The 17167-nt window shown below is 42.3% G+C and overlaps 1 protein-coding gene across 1 annotated transcript in view; it reads left to right on the top strand.

The window, feature by feature from the left end:
• Positions 1-17167, top strand: part of HAUS8 (HAUS augmin like complex subunit 8) — a 163062-nt gene that overhangs the window by 30795 nt on the left and 115100 nt on the right. The window contains exons 2-3 of the mRNA XM_073559837.1: positions 3442-3518; positions 14242-14297. Coding sequence (XP_073415938.1) covers positions 3442-3518; positions 14242-14297 — 133 coding nt within the window. The remainder of the gene's footprint in view (positions 1-3441; positions 3519-14241; positions 14298-17167) is intronic.

Here is a 17167-nt window from a genome sequence, read left to right on the forward strand (position 1 = left end):
GTTCCATTGTCCAGGTGTCAATCCGCAGGGGAAAACCGCAGGTCACTTTACCTGCAAATCCGCGCGGAAAAATCCGCAGGGTGTGCACTCACCCTAAACTTTATTTTACTTTGTTGAGCAGATGTGAAACTCTTAAAGGGAATCTGTCACCTCATTTTTCCGATATGAGATGCGGCCACCGCCATCAGGTCCTTATCTAGAGCACTCTGTAATGCTGTAAGATAAGCCCCTGATGTTACCTGAAAGATGAGAAAAAAAAGTTAGATTATACTCACCCGGGGGTCTGGTCCGATGGGTGTCGCGGTCCGGTGCCTCCCATCTTCTAGCGATGACGTCCTCCTCCTTACTTCTGCCGCGGATCCTGCGCAGGCGTACTACATCTGCCCTATTGAGGGCAGAGTAAAGTACTGCAGTGCGCAGGCGCCGGGAAAGGTCTGAGGTCCGGCGCCTGCTCACTGCAGTACTGTACTGTACATCGTACCGGACCCCCGGGTGAGTATAATCTAACTCGATTTTCTTCTCTTTCAGATTACATCGAGGGCTTATCTACAGCATTACAGAATGCTGTAGATAAGCTCCTGATGGCAGTGGTCGCAGCTCATAGGGCAAAAATAGGTGACAGATTCCCTTTAAGAGTTTCACATCTGCTAAACAAAGTAAAATAAAGTTTAGACTATTTTTGAACAATCAACTTTAATGTTCTGGAGCAATGGTAAAAAATTTAAGTTTATTAATTTTAAGATGGAATTACCTAAGAAGTAGTTAAGATGGAATTAATATCAGCGAAGAGGAGACTGCCTAAATTCTTCAGGGACTGAAAAGACCAATGAAATTTAAATTAATTCTGTAAAAGGGAAACAAATTTCAAAGGGAGATTTATATTCAAAGCCTCCGACTTAGTTAACTTTAAAATTAGACAACTGCATATTTTTTAAATTCCAACATCAAGCTAGGTTGAGACATAATTAGGTTAGTAATGAAGACTAATAGGTCATCTTCATAAACTTCAATTCTGTAACAGATATTTTGAATTTTTAGCCCCATAATATCTGGGTTGGACCAAGTACACTGAAGGAAGGGCTCAAGAGTGAGGATACAAATTAGGGGTGAGATGGGACAGCCCTGCCGAGTGCCATTTGCAACTGCAAATTTCTCTGACAAAACTCCATTCATTCGCACAGGCGGAGGGAGTAACATAGAGAAAACCAATCCACTTTAGCATGGAGCTCTGCAACCCAATAGATTGTAACACCTTTTCCATGAACACCCAGTTGACCCAATCGAAGGCCTTTTTGTCTTCTGTGGATAAGGGCATCAAAGTGGTGTCATTCATTTTTGGCTCTATAAATGATGTTTAGCATTTCTGTAGCAATGACAGCCAGCCTAATTAACAGGTGCGTGTCTCCAGAAGCATTAGCTGGGCATAACGTACTATTCACTACAACGTAGGGGCACCACAGTGGCAGATTGTAAAGTCTAAATTGTCACTGCACCTGTAGATAAATTCCCAAATGGGTGTACTTCCCAAAATACGGTCACTTTAGGGGGGGATTCTGCTCAGCTAGCACTTGGGGCTCTGTATATGGAGTCCGCAAACTATTCTAGGAAAATCTGTGCTCCAAGAGGCAAATGGTGCACCGTCCCACCTGAATTGCCGTGTGGCTAACCGGTACTTTGCAGCCACATATGGGATATTTGTACATTCGGCAGAAATTGTGGGACACATTTTGGTGCCAGTTTTACCCATTTCCCAGTGTGAAAATGTAAAATCTAGGGCTAAAGCAAAATTTTGTTGGTAAAAATGTAATTATTCATTTTTTTTCTTCATTGCCCAATGGTATAAAATCCTGTGACACTCCTGTGGTCATTGCGTCCCTAGATTGTGAAAAATGAGGATGAATGAACTCATGGAGATCAACATCCAACACTGCGGAGACACCATCACGTTTCTCAACGCAGTGATGCTAGAGCAATGACCCCATCCCTTATGGGAAATATGTAAAAACATGTAAAACACAAGCCGCGGAGACACCATCACATGTTTCTCAACGCAAGCAATGACTAGCCAGGTGATTCCCTGGGAACGAAAAACCATGGGTTGGGGATGGGGGCATTGCTCTAGAATCACTGCGTTGAGAAACATGTGATGGGTGTCTCCGCAGTGTTGGATGTTGATCTCCATGAGGTCATTCATCCTCATTTTTCACAGTCTTCTACTAGGCATTGCTCCTACTGGCCAGTTTCCTACTCCACACTGATGAGGGGCAATACCCTGAAACAGCTGTCTGTGGATGGATACCATGTTTTGGCATAGGTGGTTTTTACTTCATTGGAGACTGCTCTTCCTGTGGTTGTTCCTTCCCGGGGAAAGACCTGGCTAGTCATTACTTGCGTTGAGAAACGTGATGGCGTCTCCACGGCTTGTGTTTTTGCATGTTATTACATCCCTAGATAACTTCATTGAGGGGTATAGTTTGTAAAATTGTCTTATGTGGGGGGGCGGGGAAGTTCTGCTGTCCTGGCACCTCAGGGCCTCTGCCAGTGTGACATGGCACCCTCAAATCAGTCCAGCAAAATCTGAACTCCAATATGGCGCCTCTTCCCTTCTGATCTTCGCACTGTGCCTCAAAAGAAATTTTTGACAACATATGGGGTATCGGCGTAGTCAGAAGAAACTGCATAACAAATTTTGGGTTCCATTTTCTCCTATTACCCTTGTGAAAACAAAATTTTTGTGGGATAAATGATGGCTTTTTTTATTTCACGGCTCATCGTTTTAAACTTCTGTGAAGCACTGGGGTGGGGGGGAGGGTTCAAGGTGCTTACCTCGCATCTAGATAAGTTCCGTGAGGGAACTTGGTTTTCAAAATTCACTTGTGGGGAGTTCCCACTATTTAGGCACATTAGGGAATCTTCAAACACGACATGGTGTCCGCTAATTATTTCATGAAAATTTGTGTTTAAAAGTTAATTTTTTTTTTCTTCCACGTTCTAAAAATTTCTGTGACACACCTGAAGTCTTTAATCAACTTCTGAAATGTGGTTTTGAGCACCTTAAGGGGTGCAGTTTTTAGAATGGTTCAAATAGCAGGGAAAAGGTCAGTCTTCAGTATGTATCCATAACTTCCAAAGGTTTTTAGAATGGTGTCGCTTTTGGGTACAATATGTCATGAAAAAAATCTCAGTCAGTGGGATATAGTTATAACGTCTATAACGCCATAAAGTAACACTGGTCAGAATTGTAAAATTTGGCCTGGTCAGGAAGGTGCAAGCAGACTTCGGTGTGAAGGATTTAAAGTATAAGAGCACCTAGGGCTACAGTAGAACATAACTTTTCTATTCTACCAAGTTGCCTAAATAGTCAAAATATATTTTGAAACTTGTGTTGGTTTTTTTTGTTTTTTTTTAATGAAAAAATACATTTTTTTTTATTCTTTGCAGGTCAGGTTCGATGGAAAGTGGATCACAAAACAGTTCAGGGGGTAGTAGTGGTGATTCTGCGCAAAAAAAAATCAAAGGTAGGTGAGCATTTTATTCCTTCACATTTAAGGCAAAACTAAATGAAATCTTTGCCTACCAGACCTGTATAACCATTATCCTTACTGTTTATTTTTTATTTTTTCTGACTGTTTGCATGCATATATTATGATGCCCTGATCCTGCGCCACTTCCTTATGTCCCAAGAAATGCAAATATTTATTCTTCATTTGCACGTTTCGTTTCTTTTGTCACCTATGTTCAATCAGCAAATCCCTGCTTTGCCAATGCAGTTGTTAAGCACTAAGATGTCATTTAGTGCACCTGGGTCCGGGTTGCGGGTAGCTACGAGAGATGGGCGGGTCTGGATACCCACATTCTGTACCTCGCCTATGGGTGTGGTTACAGCCTACATAATGGAGGCTGCTGTTTGGCACATGGTCTGTGTGCAGAGGGGGAGAAGCCTTCCTGTGTGTGTGGCTCCAGACTGAGCCTGCGTGCGGAACATTGCTCAGCCTGTATGTCCACAGGCCTAAGGGAGCAGAACACGGCTAAGGACATGGTGGTGTTTTGCCTGCTCTGAAGGACGTTTACCTTTTGTGGCTTATGGGTTTATTCAGTAAATAAACCCGCACGGACTTTGTAAAGAAACGCACCTCCTGTTTTCATCCTGTCTCACCTGAGTGAGTACAATCCCTACAGTATGTACACAATGACTGTACCAGCAGAATAGTGAGTGCAGCTCTGGATTATAAAACAGGATGTAACTCTGGATAAGTAATATAATGTACTAGCTGAAGAGCCCGGCGCTGCCCGGGCATAGTAACTAATTGTGGTTAGTTATAGCAAATTATAATTATCCTCCATCCCATAGTCCCGTGCCCATATACCCATCATACATATCCACGATCCCATAGTCCCGTGCCCATATACCCATCATACATATCCACGATCCCATAGGCCCGTGCCCATATACCCATCATACATATCCTCCATCCCATAGTCGAGTGCCCATAAACCCATCACACATCCTCCATTCCATAGTCCCATGCCCATATACCCATCACACATCCTCCATCCCATAGTCCAATGCCCATATACCCATCAGACATATTCGCCATCCCATAGTCAAGTGCCCATATACCCATCACACATCCTTCATCTCATAGTCCCATGCCCATATACCCGTCATACATATCTTCCATCCCATAGTCCAGTGCCCATATACCTGTCATACATATCCTCCATCCCATAGTACAGTGCCCATATACCCATCACACATCCTCCATCCCATAGTCCCGTGCCCGTATACCCGTCATACATATCCTCCATCCCATAGTCCGGTGCCCATATACCCATCACGCATCCTCCTTCCCATAGTCAACCATTATGACATCATAATGAGCGGCAGGGCTTGCAACCATTGACATCATAATGAGGGGCGGGGCTTGATACACACACACTTTTTCCCCATTATGTAGATAGGGGCAAACATTTTTGGTGAATTGGAACGCGCGGGGTTAAAATTTCGCCTCACAACATAGCCTAGGACGCTCTCGGGGCCAAATTTTGTGGCTGTAGCTGCGACTGCGGATGCCAATCCCGGCCATACATACATACATACATACATACATACACTTGAGCTTTATATATTAGATGTACTCTGTGCCACTTACATAGTTTATGTAATAAACTATGTAAGTGGCAAAAAACAGTTTTCAACAAAAACATACTAAATAACATTTGTGCAGTCTATGAATTTGTTCTAAGAAATAGTATCGCCTCCATCAGATCCTCCTTCATAGATGACCTCAAATCTGACCTAATAATTGTAAGACCAGAGAACAACCTCTCTACACTAACTTGGGTTGGAGGCAAAGCCGTAAACACATGGGAACATCTCTAACAATTTCCAAGTATAAAGGAATTGCCTCATGCACAGTCAGTTTTGATGAACGGTTGAATTTTTCTTTTTCTTTGAGAGCAAGTGAAACATTTTGCTGGAATATGGTCAATCTCCTTGCTATAGGAGACGGAGTGAAATCTTTTTCCTTGCAGCAACGCTCCGTCTGCTCCATGTCATCCAAATACTTGTCAAAGTCAAACTCCTCATCTGATGAGGATGAAGATATGGCAGCAGTAGCACTGTCAGGACACAAGTCCTCTTGCGCCTGGCAGTCCTCCTGTAGGCCACTCTTCCTGACTGCTACCTCAGTCAGAGCTTCTTTTCCTTTAGTAAGCTGTTGATCATCCAGCAATATACGATGACTTGGGTCCACATAAACAGCTGCCAGAAAAATTTTATTTTCTAATAGCTGGGTCTCTCTCCATTTCATTGAAGCAGAAATGCCATCTGCGATTAAATCTCCTCTTTGGGACAGGCAAAATAGCAAGTTCTTCCACTCCCTTCTGAAAATGCCAGGAGTTAAATCCTCAGCTTGTAATTTTTTAGTCACGGTAAATAGGTGATTAAGCAATTCCTTCAATTCAGCCACCATTGACCTTCATTTAGGGTTACCTGAGGGTTCACCATATCTATAAGAAACGGTTTTAGCCAGGATCAAAACTAGGGGGGGGCAGAACCTCATACTGTTCCGCAGAATCTCATACTGCACACCTCAGCTGCTGCAGAACCTTATACTGCACACCTAAACTTGAAAATAAAGCCTGCACCTTAAGATGTGGTGAATGCAGTCTATTTATTCCAACTATCAATTGCTGACGATGTGTTACTGAAGACGAGCAATGCCTGTCCTGGGCGTCCTTTTGGGCAGCTATGAGGTGTACCTGACTGGTGCTAAAAAAAAAAAAAAAAGTTAGTCTGTGTGCTACCTGGCTTTCATTCTTTTTGGTACAGATAAGATATGGATAAATGGATAGAGCAGATTTCTAATCTGCTTTTGCAAACATTATCTGAGCTCAAAAACCTTTCAGATGATGCGGTTTTTTTAAAAAAAGCTGATCTGCTTTTGCAGCTGAAAAAGGTATCCTCTAAAAACGCAGCAAAAAAACGGGGCTTGATACACACACACTTTTCCCCATTATGTAGATATGGGCAAAATTGTTTGGTGAATTGGAACGCGCTGGGTTAAAATTTCGCCTCACAACATAGCTTAGGACGCTCTCGGGGTCCAGACGTGTGACTGCCAAATTTTGTGGCTGTAGCTGCGACGGTGCAGATGCCAATCCTGGACACACACACACACACACACACACACACACACACACACACGCGCGCGCTTTTTATATTAGATGTACACCGTGACTGTACCAGCAGAATAGTGCGTGCAGCTCTGGAGTATAATACAGTATGTAACTCAGGATCTGATCAGTAATGTAATGCATGTACACAGTGACTGTAAAAGCAGAGTAGTGAGTGCAGCTCTGGGGTATAATACAAGATGTAACTCGGGATCAGCACAGGATTAGTAATGTATGTACACAGTGACTCCACCAGCAGAATAGTGAGTGCTGCTCTGGAGTATAATACAGGATCTAAGGGTACCGTTACACCTAGCGATGCACCAGCGAATCCCGACTAGCGATATGACGCGGTCAGGATCGCTGGTGCATCGCTAGGTGGTTGCTAGTGAGCTTCCACACAGGCAGATCTCACCAGCGACATCGCTGGGGACGGGCATCGCTACTTACCTGTCAGACGCGGCGATCCTGCGTCCTCTTACTCGCATCCACGCGTCGCTCTTCGGCGCCACAGGAAGCCCAGCAGGAAGTGGCCGACGAGGAATGGTCCAGGAGCTTCTCGCGCAATCAGTGATAACCAGCGGGGGAGCCGGTCGGAGGTAAGTATCACATGCAGCGATATCGCTAGCAATATCGCTGCAACGTCACAAAATCGGTGACTTTACAGCTATATTGCTAGCGATATCGCAGTGTGTAACGGGGGCTTAACTCTGGAACAGTGTAGGATCAGTAATATAATGTATGTACGCAGTGACTGCACCAGCAGAATAGTGAGTGCAGCTCTGGGGTATAATACTGGATGTAACGCAGGATCAGTAATGTAGTGCCCCACAAGAGGTTGGTACACAAAATGAGAATGCTGGGTCAGGGGGAAAATGTGTGTAAATGGATAAGTAACTGGCTTAATGATAGAAATCAGAGGGTGGTTATAAATGGTATATTCTCTAACTGGGCCACTTTGACCAGTGGGGTACCGCGGGGTCGGTGTTGGGACCTATTCTCCAACATATTAGCGATCTGGTAGAAGGTTTACACAGCAAAATATTGATATTTGCAGATTGATACAAAACTATGTAAAGCAGTCAATACAAGAGAAGATAGTATTCTGCTACAGATGGATCTGGATTAGTTGAAAACTTGGGCCGAAAGGTGGAAGATGCAGTTAACAATGATAACTGTAAAGTTGTACACATGGGAATAAGGAATCAATATCACCATTACACACTGAATGGGAAATCACTGGGTGAATCTGACATGGAGAAGGACTTGGGGATCCTAATTAAAGATACTTACCTGGAGCAGCCAGTGCCAGGCAGCGGCTGCCAGGGCAAACAGGATCATGGGGTGCATTAAAAGAGGTCTGGATACACATGATGAGAGCATTATACTGCCTCTGTACAAATCCCTGGTTAGACCGCACAGGGAGTACTGTGTACAGTTTTGGGCATCAGTGCTCAGGAAGGATATAATGGAACTAGAGCAAATAAGCAAAAACAAAGGCAGGCAACAAAATTAATAAAGTGGATGGGGGAACTACAATACCCAGAGAGATTAGCAAAATTAGGATTTAGTCTAGAAAAAAGATAATTGAGGGACGATCTAATAACCATATATATGGGGATAATACGAATATCTTTCCAAGGATCTGGTTATACCAAGGAAGGTGACGGTCACAAGGGGGCATTCTCTGCGTCTGGAGGAGAGAAGGTGTTTCCACCAACATAGAAGAGGATTCTTTACTGTTATGGCAGTGAGAATCTGGAATTCTTTGCCCGAGGAGGTGCTGATGGCGAACTCAGTCGAGGGGTTCAAGAGAGGCCTGGATGTCTTCCTGGAGCGTAACAATATTGTATCTTAGTTATTAGAGTCTTTAGAAGGACGTAGATCTGGGGATTTATTCTGACGGAATATACGCTGATCTGGATGGACAAATGTCTTTTCTTCGGCCTTGCTAATTGTTACTACGTTACGATGTAAATATACTGTTACATTACTCTTAACCCCTTAATGTCTATGGACGTGCACAGTCCGTCATGGCAGCACCATGACGGACTCTGCATGTCCTGCCTTTGAACTGTCACTGCATGTAAACACGCAGTTTCAGTTCAGTGCCGACAGCTGAGAGGCACAGGAAGGGGGGCAGGGACCCTTGCACTTGGTCCCTGCACCCACAGCGCTGTGATTGGTCAATCTGACAGACCAAACACAGCATTGATCAGTTGGAGAAGCTGAAATTTGAGCTTCTCCTTGCCTGATCAGTGTAGGAGCCCAGCGCTGCAGTGGCTGAGCGTCCTGCACTGACAGCTGGGAGCGGAGCCCCCACCGCCCCTGGCTGTTAACCCCTTCACTGCTGCGATCGAGCGTGATTGCAGCGTTCAGTGGGGGAGGCAGAGGGTAGGGGGCTCCCTCTGCCTCAGGTTGGCGTCCCTGCGATGTAATCGCGGGGCCCGACCTGTACCATGATGACCCGGAGGTGTCATACCGCTTGGAAAAAGTGCAATAACACGCGATCAAAAAGGCGAATATAAATAAACATGGTACCGCTGAAAACGTCATCTTGTCCCACAAAAAACGAGCCGCCATACAGCATCATCAGTAAAAATATAAAGGAGAATAAAGTGATGCAAAAATATTTTTTCTGTTAGTTTTTATTGTGTAAAAAAAACACCAAAACATAAAAAAAATATCAATGAGGTATCGCTGTGATCGTAGTGACCCGAAGAATAAAGCTGCCATACTAATTTTACCACATGCGGAACGGAGGGGGGGGGGGGGGAAGCATTCCTAAATTGCTGGTTTTTGTTAATTCAAAAAATGAACAGAAAAAAAAGAATAGAAAGCGATCAAAAAACGTTATGTGCCCGAAAATCGTACCAATAAAAACGTCAGCTCTTCCCGCAAAAATCAAGCCCGCACATGACTGTCGGCCGAAATATGGAAAAATTATAGCTCATTGAAGATCATTTTTGTGGAAAAAATGATTTTTTAATTTTACGGCTCTACGTTATAACCTTCTGTGAAGCCCTTGTGCTCAACACACCATTTAGATAAGTTCCTTGGGGGGTCTAGTTTCCAAAATGGGGGTCACTTGTGGGGGGTTTCCACTGTTTAGGTACATCAGGGGCTCTCCAAACGTGACATGGCATCCGCTCTTGATTCCAGCCAATTTGACATTCAAAATCTCAAATGATGCTCCTTCCCTTCTGAGCACTGCCGTGCACCTAAAGAGTGGCCTTCCTCCACACATGGGGTGTCGATGTACTTAGGAGAAATTGCACAACAAATATTGTAGTTCATTTTCTCCTGATACCCTTGACAAAATAAAAAAAAATTGTGTCCAAATAAAAATTTTGGGGAAAAAAAGTTAAATGTTCATTTTTTCCTTCCACATTGCTTCAATTATTTTGAAGTACATAAACGGTTAATAAACTTCTTGAATGTGATTTTGAACACCTTGAGGCGTGCAGTTTTTAGAATGGTGTCACTTTTGGGTATTTTCTGTTATATTGACCCCCCAAAACTCACAAATGTGAGGTGGTCCCTAAAAAAAAAAAAAAAATGGTTTTGTAAATTTTGTTGGAAAAATGAGAAATCGCTGGTCAACTTCTAACCCTTATAACTTCCTAAGAAAAAAAAATTTTGGTTCCAAAATTGTGCTGATGTAAAGTACACATGTGGAAAATGTTATTTATTAACTATTTTTGTGACATATATCTCTGATTTAAGGGCAATATATGCTTTATTGAAAGATATTACAAGTAATGGCACAGGAAAGAAATGGGGGAAATATATGAAATTAGTATTACAGAATACATATGTAAAACCTTGGGGCACACCCAGCCCTAAATGCTAGAAATGTATCTAGTAAGCAATTACCGAAACTTGCTTTGGGGTGGGAGCTGCACTGCTTACATAGGTAATGACCACCATGGGTGGTTCTTGTTACTACAATGATCAAGTTATGGAACCGCTTGTGGCAGTTAGATATACAATGATGAGGATTAATGCGCCTATGCAGTGTTAACACGATCTTATATGGTAAATTGTTATAATAGTGTTAGTGATATATAATCTATAGCTATCAGCAGCATGTTTGTGCAATTGCTTACTAGATACACTTGTATCATTTAGGGATGTGTTTGCCCCAAGGTTTTACAGCTGACATGTGTGTTCTGTAATGCAAATTTGATATATTCCCCCATTTCTTCCCTGTGTCACTAGTTGTAATATATTTTAATAATAAAGCATGTATTGTTCACTACTTTGGACTTGTACATCATTGTTTCATTAATACACATGAGGCTTCTATTTCTTGATAGTTTTTTTTTCTATATTAGTTACCATCATGTGTTTTTGTTGACTGAGTGTTCCATATAATAAACTCCCCCAGCTGCTGCTTCATGTGTTACTGGTGCCGTTGTTTGTCTTCTGCAACTTCTGACCAGCTGGATTACTCCAGTATTTGAGAAATGACCTCTGGCTTATCCAGCAAAGTAAGGGTTCTCTCTCGCTTGCAATTTTAAATTGGACAAATGCAATCCGATTAAAAATTTGATTGCATTCATATCAATTTAATCCTATGCTTCTGATCTCAATGGCGTTCTCTTTCTGGAGGATCAGAGCACTGACACTCGACTCACTCGCAGCAGAGCTGGAGACAAGTGTCATTAGTATATCGCATCAGATGTGATCCGGTAGTGGGACTGCGGCCTAAATCTGAGAGCCAGAATGTGGTCGTCTTGAACTTGCATTTAGAGCTTGTGACTGCACTGAACAACGCCAGGAAGAGAACTTGAGATGGCGATTGGCAAGTATATAATACTTAGGATCAGGGTGCTTGGAGAAGATTCACCACTCCAACTCTGAAATAAAAAGAACAAAATGAAAAGAAACCGCTTGATAGATGCTTTAATAAAGTTGTTAATTTTGATTGTTATATACGGTGCTTTTTTTTTTTTTTTGTGCTAACATTGATTGACAACACTGTTCTGTTTTCATCCTTGCATTACAGTTGTAAAAAAAAAATACACAGATTTTGACTCAAGTTTTATTTGAGAAACTAAAAGTACAAGGTGCAGTCTGCTATAAAGAACTTGCAGAAAGCCATATAGGGAGTTTTCTGCTACTTGTTTTGTTAGGAAGTGTTCAATTAAAGAATGGGTAAGATATCTGTCAACACTGCCATGTTGGAGGGCCTTTTTGGTGAAGAAGACCTTCCAAACACCAGGATGTTAGACTTTCACAAGGTGGTGTTTCCGCCACCAAGTGGTAAGCATTGTGTGCTGCAAGAGAAAATGTTTAACCCACCTTTAAAAAAGCACTGCCATGAAAAATGTTGTTGGCTAAACTGGTGTAAATATATATGTAATGTAAGGGTGTTATATACATACTGATTGCTGTCTTCCCTGGTTTACAGCACTTTCCTTGTCCTCTTCTGGGTCGTGTGACTGCTAATCTGACTTGATGGATCACCCTGGGGATCAATGTGTGAGCCTGAAGTTTTTTATAATATAAGCCTGTGGAATCTTATTCTGATGCTACGTAGGCTTACATTTTAAAAGCGACCTCCAGCTCACACACTGACCCAGTATGATTAGAATACCATAATTTGAATTTCGGTCACTTGAGTGACAAGACAAACAGGGGCGACTGGGGGGGGATGTAATTCGTGAATATTTTAACACACCTACAGTACATGTAAATTTTAAACCGGTTTAGAGCATTACAAATTTAAACAATAATTTTCTGATGATGCTTTCCCTTTAAGCTCACTTGTAGAGACATGTACACTTTACTAGCCCCCTGCATTACACAGGCCCATGTCATTTTGATTTTTATAAAGGACCTTTTTGTGCTGATTTTAAGAGTATGTGAACATAAATGGAAATGCGTGTATATTAGAACAACGTATGTTGCGCTATACCTAAATCAATAAAATAATCCTTACAGCAGTTCATTGTAGCACAGTAAACTGATTATTTTTTACATGTTGCAGATTACAGTAGGGCCAAAGTACATGAGATTTCAAAATGGTCATCCACCCTTAATTTCTCTGAGTATTGGTGATGTTGAGTGGTGCTTTTGAGAGCCTTGCTTAATGTTTTCTGGCCATCAGTGAGAATTTAAGCATATATAGACTTAAGACTCCAAAAATAAAAAAAAATCCTAAACATACACATTTGAAAGGTAAACTCACTAAAACCACAAATGCTTTAAGCCCTTAATGACCCCCGCCACACCTTTTTAACAGCGGCAGCTAAGGGTACTTATTCCTCAGCGCCGCATTGTAACGGCGCTGAGAAATAAGGTTATCCTGCCCCGCAGCATCAGAAAATCTCTGGGGTCTCAGCTACCGGGGGGTAGCTGAGATCCCGGAGAACATGATTCGTTTCGGTTTTTATAGACCCCAGTGTTGCCATCACTGTTATTCATGGAATAACGGCGACTGCAAAAAAAAGAAAAAATTCAGCTTTCCTATTTTTCTCTTTCCTTGATATGATTGATATCATCTAGCACATCAGAGGAGAGAGAAATGGGGTCCCCCCAAGCCCCCCCCCCCCTTTGGTACCACCTGCGATGTCTCTCGGCGCCTTCCAGGAAAAAAAATGGCGGGCGCATGGAGAGATCGGCCAGCTGGCACCCGTAGGAGATTTCTCCTATTGGTTCATTTTGATCACTGTGATGGGGTCTAGGGCGTGTTAGGATTAGGACTGTGTTAGCGTTGGAGTTTTAATTGGTGGGTTTTCACTGTTTACAGTAGGTTCATCAAGGGGTCTCCAAATGCGACATGGCACCTGATATTGATTCCAGCCAATTTTAGGTTCAAAAAGTCAACTGTGCTCCTTCCCTTCTGAGCCCTGCCATTCGCCCAGTGGTTTACACCACATATGGGTTATTGGCGTACTCAGGAGAAGTTGCGCAACAAATTTTGTGGTCCGTTTTCTCCTGATAACCTTGTGAAAATAAAAGTTTGGTTCCAAAGTAAGTTTTTTTTTTTTTTGTGAAAAAAGTAAAATGTTCACTTCTTCCTTCCACATTGCTCTAGTTCTCTTGAAGCTCCTGAAGGATTAATAAACTTCTTGAATGTGTATTTGCGCACATTGAGGGGTGCAGTTTTTAGAATGGTGTCACTTTTGAGTATTTTCTGTCACATTGATCCCCCCCCCCCCCCCCCCCACACTCACTTCAAATGTGAAGCGGTCCCTAAAAAAAATGGTTTTGTAAACCTTGTTGGAAAAATGAGAAATCGCTGGTCAACGTTTAATCCTTATAACTTCCTAACAAAAAATAGTTCCAGAGTTATAACGTCATAAAGTGACAGTGGTCAGAATTGTAAAACTTGGCTTGATAATTAAGTACCAAATTGGCTCTGTCCCAAAGGGGTTAAAACGTGTCGCAGTAAGTGACAAAATGAGAAAAGACTTCATCCTTGAAGGTTTGCATGTCACCATAACCTTATGTTTTATGGTTCGTCTTGCAAGCTCTTTTTTTTTTTTTTTTTTTTTTATTTGAATGTACAGTATATTGTTCCATAACATAACAGCACTTTTTTTTTCTTAACAGGTCCAAAGGTGGTGAAATCTCGTTACATGCAGTATGATAAGCCTAAAAACACAAAGGTATGCTTTCCTTTACTCATACTTCTGGATAGCAAGCATTTTGTGCTTAAAGGGCTTGTCCCCTCTCAGTCCCCATACACAGTTGGAAATAATTATCCACCAGGGCGCTGAAATTGTGACAAAACCGTGCAGCAGCCAGTCTGAGCTGAGCTTTCTGTCTACACTGGCAGGGCAGCTGAGCTCAACCTTGCTTTGACACTTCCTACATGATCCACTGTGTCCACTCCTGTCCTGGTGTACTTCCCTCTGCCCTTTTGAGGGCAGAGCAAAACCCTGCAGTGCACGTGAGCTAACTGTACTTCTGGGTCATTGTTAGTGTGTGTGCACACGTTGCGGGTTCTGCTGCGGAATTTTCCGCGCGGATTTGTCTAAATCCGCAGGTCAAAAGACCTGCGGATTAGCCTGCGGTTTGACACCTGTCATGGAGCAGGTGCCAAACTGCTGCGGAATCCACGCAAAGAATTGACATGTTGCGGTTTTGAAACCACAGCAAATCCGCGCGGAAAAATCCGCAACGTGTGCACTGTGGTTTTCATTTTACATAGACTTTTATATGGTACTGTACAAAACATAAGAAATTGCTGCGGATCCTCAGCAGAATCTGCAACGTGTGCACACACCCTTAGTCTTGGCCTCTCCAGGCGCATGTACTGGGCAGAGTGAAGTACGCTGCAGCATGATTGGGGACATGTCATCCACATGAAGCAGGGCAGTAGGACGGTGCTTGTGATGAGAGGAGGCACCAAAGTAAGACCATTGACGCCGATCAGACCAGACTGCACTGTATTGAGGGGGGAATAATACAAATATCAGAACACTGTTCATCACTTCCAAACAGAAATCGGGTGTGTTCAGTGCTTACTGAGAGTAGCCATCTCCATTTATAACCCAATAAAATAAAGTCACACTATGTAGCACCATAGCATGCAAGCATGACATACATGAAATTTCAGTTGCATTACTGCAGCCACTATAAGTTAAACCTGAAACAAAAAAACAAAAGTGCCTGAAGGTGGCAGAATAATAGTATACTTAAAGCGAACCTGTCTGCAGTTTTGGCTGTTATAAGATGCAGCCACTGCCTTTCAGGGCTTATCTACAGTATTCTATAATGCTGTAGATAAGCCCCTGATCCAACCTGAAAGATTAGAAAAAAGTTACATTATACTCACTGGGGGGGGGATCCGGTCCCATGGGTGTTGTAAGTCCGGGTCTGGCAGAGCAAAGTACTGCAGTGTGCAAGCGCTGGGCCTCTGACCTTTCCCAGCACCTGTGCACTGCAGTACTTTAGTCTGTCCTCAACTGGTCAGAGAAGTACGCCTGCACAGGTGTACAGTGCCTGGGAGCCATGACGCAACAGGAGGGCCGCATCACAAGAAGAAGGGAGGCGCCGGACCTGTGACACCCATCAGATCAGACTGCCACTTGGGTGGGTGTAATAAAACTTAATTTTCTTTCAGGTTGGATCAGGGGCTTATCTACAGCATTATAGAATGCTGTAGATAAACTCTGAAAGGCAGTGGCCGCATCTTATATCGACCAAAACTGCTGACAGGTTTGTTTTAATAATTCAATAAGTGTATAATTTAACCTGTAATGTGCTGCCACCAAGAAAATTAGGACCTTAATTGAAATTATGGACAGTCGGAGAAATTGCAAAACAAAAAGCGAATCCGACCATTAAGTCCAAATTGTACTTGAAAAATCTAATTTATTAGATTACGTATAATCAGGTAAAATAACTGAAAAGACAATGTAGATGACTGAATAAAATTATAAAAAGTCATTAAAGACAAGGATGCATATCCAGAAGAGTAAAGAAGGATATCAAAGTGCCAAAATATCAAAAAATAGTAGGTTGATATATATTTATTTGCACCAATATACTGTATGTATCTATATATACATAAGGGGGATATAGGATTTGAAGAAATAAAAAAATTGTGAATAAAACACAGATATATAATGATGGTAAAATTGAGACAGTGAAAATAGAAGAAAAAGAAACGTGCCAAAAAAATTCAAATTATGAATGCTTCAATAGATCATTAAGGTGCAAGTGCAACGTGACACCAGTAAGTGTCACCTTAAGTCCATAGTGATTACAAGTGTTTAAATCCACTTCAGATGGTCAAATCCTCTTTTAGAAATTCGGGCACAGGTGACAATGTATAAATGGGTATACTGAGAGACCATATGGAAGGACATATAGGCAGTTAATCCAAAAGTGGAGTATCACTTAAACTAGTAATGTAAATCTCGGTATACTGGATGGCATCCTCCCCAATGCGCGTTTCGGCACGCTGCCCTTGTCGGGCTTCCAGTGGTTGGTTTGTTTTTTATGTTTTTAGTTTGAGTGAAAAATATTAATTTACATTAGTTGATAGGACTAGATTATATTAAAAAATATACTTTAGTAATCGGCGACTATTTTTTCCTCATAAAGTCAGGGGTTGGTGTCTGATGCGGGTGCTCAGTCCCTTGTAGATACAGAAGAAATGAAGATGTTTTGAGGCTTGGTCCTTCACATGGGGTTAGTGAAAGACAGAACTTCAGCAATATTTGAGTGTTTTATGCAACACCCCAGTGTTCCGCATAGCTTTGACCAGTAAACGTTTTGAGGTCATCGACAAATTTTGCATTACAACAATAATGTACGGTGTCCTCCTTGAAATAACCCCAACTTTGACTCTTTTCAAAGTTCGGCCGGTCATTGGAGCACTTCAGTAACAAGTATGATGAGGTGTAGGTTCCCCAAAGGGACATCTTAATGGATCAATCCCTAATACATTTCAAGGGAGGCTCAAATTAAGACAAATGAACTCAACAAGCTGTGGAGAGTACCTCAGGGTACCAACCACAGGTTTAGA

Source organism: Dendrobates tinctorius, unplaced genomic scaffold (assembly GCF_039654945.1).
Source record: "Dendrobates tinctorius isolate UK_male_01 unplaced genomic scaffold, ASM3965494v1 ptg000276l, whole genome shotgun sequence".
Lineage (NCBI taxonomy): Eukaryota > Metazoa > Chordata > Amphibia > Anura > Dendrobatidae > Dendrobates > Dendrobates tinctorius.